Source organism: Nuphar pumila, chromosome 15 (assembly GCF_984573655.1).
Source record: "Nuphar pumila chromosome 15, dmNupPumi1.hap1.1, whole genome shotgun sequence".
NCBI classification, from domain to species: Eukaryota; Viridiplantae; Streptophyta; class Magnoliopsida; order Nymphaeales; family Nymphaeaceae; genus Nuphar; species Nuphar pumila.
The window spans coordinates 11753280-11760981 of NC_143263.1; the positions used below are offsets into that span (position 1 = coordinate 11753280).

The following is a 7702-nucleotide window of genomic DNA, read 5'->3' on the forward strand; positions in this document are numbered from 1 at the left end:
CACTTAAATATATATTTGCACATATTTTTTGTAGTCTTCACGAAGAGCAAAAAAAAAAGTTTTGTGAACCTTCTTATGATTGTAATTTCACAAAATTTTTTAGTAAAATCGCATATTTTATACTAAAGTCGTTTGAGACCGTGCGAACTAACCTTCACTAAAATGTATATTTGCACCTTATTTTTTAGTTCTCATGAAATGCGTAAATATAACTGATTATAAATAATAATAAAAAAATCATATATATTATAAGAAGATCACATATCTAATTGTGTTGAGAGACGCAAATATGTCATTAACTAGGTAAGAATTATAGTAAGACCGCATATCTATGTGTGATGTTCTTTCTTTTGTAGATTTTTTATTAAAATAAATGTGACTCTTGGGAGGTAAAAAAAAAAGTGATTCAAAGCTCTAATCAAAGAAATTTCTCATTTAGATCCTTAATCTGAGAAAAAGGAGAAAGACAAAGAAGGGTGAGAGACAGAGAGAGTCGAAAGTAGAACCCCCGCCCGAGTTTTTTTTTTGTGGAACGATGAAACACCGTTCCACGGACGCTGCAGGTTTGATGGCGATATCAAACACCCCCTAAGATAACACGTTAACCTACAAAGAAAGATTCTCCAAAAGGAAAAGAAAAAAAAAAAACACAAACAATTAAACATGTAACCTTTCATTCGATCGTGACAGTCAACAGCAGTGATCTCTGGGGACAGAACAGAAAAGAATGATCACAAAGAAGCTATACACTCAATGAGGATATTTCATATGAAAAAAGATGTTTATGAAGGATGAAGGGTGATGAGAAGCAGCACCATCATCATCATCATCATGGTTGCTGCTGCTCTTCCTCCAATTCCACCTCCCCCACTTATGTAAGTACCAGGAGGAACCCCTACGCCAACAATACTCCCTCCTGCTGAACCAGAGGTCCCATTCTTAACGGTCAAACTGCAATATCATGGTAAGTCAACAAATTAAGTCAGAAATGGTTATCCTGGGCTGGTTAATTACAACCATCAACAAATATCACCAATATTTTGAAAATACCATAAATTTTTATTATACTTTCGAAATATGCAATTTCAAAAAAAAAAACATTGTATCATTAAAATTCCATGAATTTATTGAATTATCAGCACTTATTTGGTTTTCCATAATTTTTATACATTTTTTGTACATTTTATTATAGGAAATATATTTATTACAGTAGTTTGCATTATAATCAAGAGATTCAAAAGCTGATCTCTACTAAACAAAGCATGTAAATCACATCTATGAAGTTAGATTTAACAAAAAAAATAAAAAAAATGGATTTTGCTAAGTCAATTGCAACAATCGGTTGTGGCCAAAAACTAATTAAAAAATATATACTTCGTGTCAATCAGAACGTGACACGTGTTAAAAACATTAAAATAATATTAAAATAACATTACGATTTAATTTTAAGCATTTTCTACATTTATTAAAAAAATAGCCGATTCAGTTTATTATCGTATCGATTTTCTTCTGATATGATACATACAGGCCGATACGCACCAAGACTGACAACATTGGTCTTGGGAAAGTCCCGGTGCCAATATTGTGTACATAGACCACAACAATGGTGTGGATTTTAATCTAATATGTAAATGAACCAAATCCATTTAATTGATCTGGTATGCCCCGTCACACTCTATTAGATAATGGCTGGGTTTGGTTTGGATTTTTTATAAACAAAAACATCCCAATCTGATAAAGATCAAATGAGTTATTTTACGCACAAATCTAAATCTCATGAGCATAGGAGTTATTTTAGGTTCGGATCTGATGTGGGTTTGCCAGCCCAAATCAAAGCCTGTGCCTAAATCAGATTATGCTGGACCTATGAGATTGAACTTGGACCGGCAAACGGACTAGGCCCATTTTAGGCTGTAACAAAGTCTTTTAGGCAAAGTGTTTCCACTGGGACCGAGTCCAGCCTGGTTTGCTAGGTCTACACACATAGATTGGACCTAATGGGCATAACGGTTCCAGTCATAGGTTCCACAGAGTTCAGGCTGGGCATAGTCCTGTAACACTACAACTAGGGGTGTCAACAGGTCCCAACCCGGACAAAACCCTATAGTGTCCAGGTATGGTGATAAATAAGAAGACCCGATTAAGACCCAGGTCTGGACCCAAAGGTTCGATTAATACATGAATCTGGGTATAATTTGTGAAATTTTAGACCAGGCCTGGGCCTGAAGCACCACAATTTTTCAATGTAAAAATGATAATATATATATATATATATATATATATATATATATATATATATATACTTTTACGGATATGGTCTGGGTCTGGTTCATGTAGTTCTTATCAGGTCTGAGTATGGTTTCTCTTGTAATGGATCCGATTACTCTCGGGTTCAAACCCAATACCATACCTGAAAATTGGGTCCAAGTCTGATTTCACTTTGGTCTGAACCAAACCCGACCCGTAGGGATGACAGCGGACCAAGGTGGGGGGGCAGGGGACAAGGTCTCCACCTCCGCCCCATCTCAAAATCCTGCCCTCTATCTCTGCCTCCATCCCCACACGGGTTTTGATTTTAACCCCAATCCCTGCCTTCATCCCTATTTCATGTCCTCCATCCTCAGTCCAAACAGGGCGAGGCAGGGTCGGACCCTGTTTCTCCACGATCCACTGCCATCCCTAAAGAAGGATTGGAAACTAGGCAGGGCAGGGCAAGGCGGGGATCAATACGGGGACAGGGCAGGGCAGGAGAAAGCGTAGGTTCATCCCTGCACGGGTTTTGATTTTAACCTCCATCCCCGTTTCATGTCCTCCGTACCCGGCCCAAACGAGGCGGGGCGGGGCTCCGTTTCCCCTCGTTACACTGACATTCCTACCGACCCGTTGACACCCCTACGTACAACCATGGATAGGAAGCTTCCTCGCAGCCTATGTGGGCTATGTATTTTGTAAAAACTATAATTCCTATAAAGTATAAAAGGGTACACATTGGGCCAGACGGGTCATAAGTGTAGGCTAGGCATCGCAAGCAAGCCTAGATATTGGGCCCAAACAGCTTGGATCAAGTCACCGGAAGCTTCTCGAAACCTCGAAAGTTTATCTTCTTTTAATAAAAAGGTACACCTTACACAAAATGAAAAGATTGTTTTCCTCAAACAAAAGAAATGGAACTTCCTCGATGCATAAAATGCCCTTTTTTATGTTAGAAGAATTGAACCTTCTTTTTTAAGAAAACAATTGTTCCTATCATAGTAGATGAATATGTAACGATTTTTTAGTAAAAAAAAATTAAAATATGCATTTAAATAAAAGTATACCGAACCTTGAACATTTATACACATTAACAGCCGTAGATGCCGTCCAATCAGTGTTTTAGATGTCGTTCATCGCATGGATGAACGGCTGGCTCAGATGTCGCTCTATCCTAATACGCACTCTAAAAGAAAGACGCACGGACTCCTAGGCTCTGCCGGTTCCTTTCCTGGCAACGCATGTGCATGTGTGTCCGTGAGTTCCAGAGACCACGATCGTACACGTGCTGAGATTGCACTCATTTATCCCGAAAAAACCAGAAAAGTGAAATCACACCACACAGTAGAACGCGGTTTCCCAAGATATCCTACTTTTTCTAGATAAATAGAATACCATGGGAAACTTTGGGAATTAGAAGACTACCGCAGAGTCCCACTGATTCCACCAGTTGAGATCTCCCCCCCCAAAAAAAAACCGTCTTTTTTCACTGATGAAAAACCAGTTGCACCACAGAAACAGTAAAACTGTAAAAAAAAAAAAAAACTTCACAGAACCCTAAGAAGCCATCATCTGCAAAGAGGACGACTCACCTTGATGGGAACGAGCAACTTCCATGACCTGCAGATTCACACCCAACAAAAAGCAAAAGACGATAATTTTCCTCGTTCGATAGGGAAAAAAAAAGGGGGAAAAATCTGCCGCAAGAAGGGAAGAAGTAAGAGTAAAGAGAATGTGTTACATACTGGGGTTGAGGGAGGTGAGTGCGGCGGTGCCGGAGAAGTCGCAGCTCTGCTCGGAGAGGCCGTTCTTGATGAAGTAGTCGTTGAAGGCAAAGGAGGCGTGAGACTGGAGGTCGAACGGATCGTAGCAAGGCCCCCCCGTCTGGATCGGCGAGCAGTCCGTCCCACCGTTCCCGCACGCCCAATCGAGGGCGGCCTGCAGCGCCGAGTCGGGCGCGTTGTTCTTGGCCACGCACCACAGCTCCATGTCGAAGGAGGAGAAGTCGGCCTGCGCCTCCACGCGCCACCCACCGGCCATGCCCAACAACAGCAGCAAGATGATGAAGAAGAGGACGGAGATTTCATTATGATCATGGGAAACCAATAAGGGTTTTGGGGGTTCTTCCTTCATCGTGGGTACTGTGAGAGAGAGAGAAAAGACGTTTCGGGGTGGGATTGTGGGGGGATCTGATTTGATTAATGGTTTGAAATTTAAACGTTTTTTGTTGTGGTGTGAGTGGGAAATCAGAATCGCGAGCGATCGTTTCAGGAAAATCAAAAGGGAAGCTGGTCCTCTCCCCCCTCACACCCTCTACTTCAGAGTCCACATTGACTACGGGTTCAAATACGGCACGGTTCATTAGTGGATTCGAATCCCAATGAGAATTAAAGAAACGAGTTCGAATCCGAATCTTAAGCAGCTGAGACTAGGGATGCACCACAGGCTCGGCTCAGACTCAGACTCAGACTCCAACGGTTTAAGTTGGCTCGAACTCATTCGAAAAAATAAACGAGTTGAGCTTGAACAAGAGTTTAGGTTTGGTACATGTAAACGAGACGAGATTGAACAGGCAATCCATTTAAGATAAGCTTGGCTCACATAGTTATATAAAGAAATTAAATTTTATATATGTATGTCTTTATGAGGTCTTACTTTAACGGATAAGTTGTGGTCTATAAGTGGTGTGGGTTCAAATACCACCACTTTTCTCTATTTCAAAAGCTTTTTACACAATTTTCAAAACCTTTGAAAACTTTCTAAAATTAAAAGTGTTCAGAGCTCGGCTCGAGCAAATGCTGAACAATCAGTTTTTCTTCTCAAGCCGAGCCATCCACCCTTACCTCAGCTCAACCACCGCTCCTGTGCATCCCTTCATCCGAAAAGCCACTAAGACACTATGACTGTCTTCTCTTTATCTTAGATGTGTCCTACAATTTTTTTTCAGAACCATTGATAATCTAAATGAAGGGCATCTAGAGTAGGGGTGTCAATGGGGCGGATCACGGGTAAAATGGGTGAGTCCAAACCTGAATCCGACTAAGTGATGTGGGTATAGGATCCGGATTCAAGTTCAATCGGATTTTCATAACAAAAACTATGCCCCAGATCCGATAAGAATTACATAAACTAGATCCAGTTCATACCCGGTAAGATAATATTTTTAAAGTTTATTATATTAAAAATTGAGGATCTTAATCGAAACTCGGGCCGGACTCGTATTTGGTATAAATTTTCATAAATCATACTCGATCCATTTAATAATTGGATCTCATGGGTCCAACCCGGATAGTTAATCAAAACCCCTTCTTTGTAATCAAACCTTGACCCTATACAATCCAGTACGGGTTGGGATCGGGTCATACCCGATCATTGACACCCCTAATCTAGAGCATACAAAGTGGGAGGCCGTATGGATGAACAGTGTCAGAGGCAGCTCTAATGGATTATCGTCAAAGCTGCCTCTGACCTGATAGGCTGTCAACAGAAATCTAGTTTCTGTTTGGAAGCCTTAAACCAGAGGCTTATTTGCAGTTTCCCCAGCTTTTAAAATTTTCAAATCCAAACAAGACTCTTAATCCAAATCGGGTTCAAGGTCTAACAAAGTTGGACCACATGTAAGTGTATATTTTATTAAGGTTTATATTCTATTCGGATCCAAATTCGGTATTAATTCTCTCCTTGAAAGTCCAAATCTTATTTCAAATCTGATATCCTTGCATCTCACTGTCTGATCTACTTTTGACACGAATCCGACCTGTTTTACATGGCCCATCAATGGATCGGAGCTGACTCAGACTGACTATCCATACAGCATATAGACCAATGTTGTCAAAATAGTATCGGCTATCGAATCATTTGGCCAAACGGTAAATCGGCCGATACCGATTCTCAAGTGAATTGTTCTGAATCTGCTAAAAATATAATTAAAAAATATTCTCTGTCAATCAGAATGTAACACATGTTAAAACCATTAAAATAATATTAAAATTTAATTTCAATTTTTTTACATTTATTAAAAAATAACGACATGCCCAATTGGGGGGAAATATTGGCTACACTCATGGGTAACAAATGCACGAATCAGCCAAGCTGATGGTGGGTGATCCGGTGCAGCAGCACACTAAAAATGTGCAATCACATTACACCTGATCTGCTGTCTAAAAAAATGATTGTACGCTAGAAAATTAGAGAAGCATCTCATCTCTTCCTCTCTTTTTACATACTAGAGGCAAAGAAGGGTGTAGATTCATGGGCAGAGGAAAATCGAGTTTTGGATCAAACACTCGTGATACTGAAAATCACTATTGATGGTGATTTTGAATTGTTTGGTATCGATCAATGGTGATTTTCAATATCCTGGCAACGTGCCACCATATATATTTCACTTTTGAGGCCCATTTGGGCTTTTAGGTGTTGAGTTTAAAAGAAAAATGAATTTCACAAAAGTTGCCCTTTGATGGACTTTGTAGGCATGTCTCTATTAGCTAATTGTGTTAGTGTTATAGCAAATGGTACCTTCACCCAGATGCATGTAGGGAAGGCAGTGGACCGGGGCGGGGGTGGGGGACAAGGTCTCCACCCCCGCCCCGTTTCAAAATCCAAACCTTCATCCCCGCCTCCATCCCCGTTTCATGTCCTCCATCCCCGGTCCAAACGGGGGCGAGACGGGCCGGGGATTGGGACGGGGGCGGGGCGGGGAAAAGCTTATGTCCATCCCCACCTCCATCCCCGCACGGGGATAGATTTTAACCTTCATCCCCGCCTCCATCCCCGTTTCATGCTCTTCATCCGGTCCAAATGGGGCGAGGCGGGGCAGAGCCTCGTTGTCCCCCGGTCCACTGCCATCCCTAGCTGCATGTGTGAAAAATAAGCCTTGCCACAGACGGGGTCTGCTTGTCTGGTAGGAGCAGCTAGTGCACATCACCTGTAATGGAACGTTGTAGGTTCAAAACCCAATGGTATAGAGATTATAACCCGTAGGGGTCTGCCTAACCCCAGCTTACCTTTCAAAAAAAAAAAAACAAAGGAAAATAAGCCTTGTCAGCTATTGCTGCTGCTTCTTGATTAAGAAAGAACAGGGTGCTCCACTCGGTTGGTAGGAGCTGTCAGTGCGTGGTACTGGTGGGGTCTGCCTAACCCAAGCTTGCCTTTCAAAAAAAAAAAGGTTTAGTCTGAATTTGTAAAACTGGCAGCATGATAAGATGGGAACTTGATTCTTATGTATATTACCTAATTCGTTGAAAGGATTAAGGTCAGGGGTAAAGTAATCTACCAAGGTGCCTTTGATGTCGCTCATCCATGTGTGATCAACGACCCTTGTTTTTTTTCAACCGTCCATTTTGTATGTTCTAGATGTCATTCATCTAAAGATCAACAAGTTTCAAAATTGCAGAACCCATTTAGGAGGTATGTTATCCAGTTACTACAAGGATGAGAGTCAATAACGGTG

At 41.2% G+C, this 7702-nt stretch overlaps 1 protein-coding gene across 1 annotated transcript; it reads right to left on the bottom strand.

Moving 5' to 3' along the window:
* Window positions 1-657: 657 nt before the first annotated feature.
* LOC149814499 (PLASMODESMATA CALLOSE-BINDING PROTEIN 5-like) lies at window positions 658-4571 on the bottom strand. The gene is made up of 3 exons (XM_089989253.1): window positions 3996-4571; window positions 3843-3870; window positions 658-951 (listed from the first exon to the last, which is right to left on the bottom strand). The coding sequence occupies exons 1-3, from the start codon at window positions 4381-4383 to the stop codon at window positions 783-785; spliced, it is 585 nt and encodes a 194-aa protein (XP_089845379.1). The 5' UTR covers window positions 4384-4571; the 3' UTR covers window positions 658-782.
* Between the last annotated feature and the right edge of the window lie 3131 nt (window positions 4572-7702).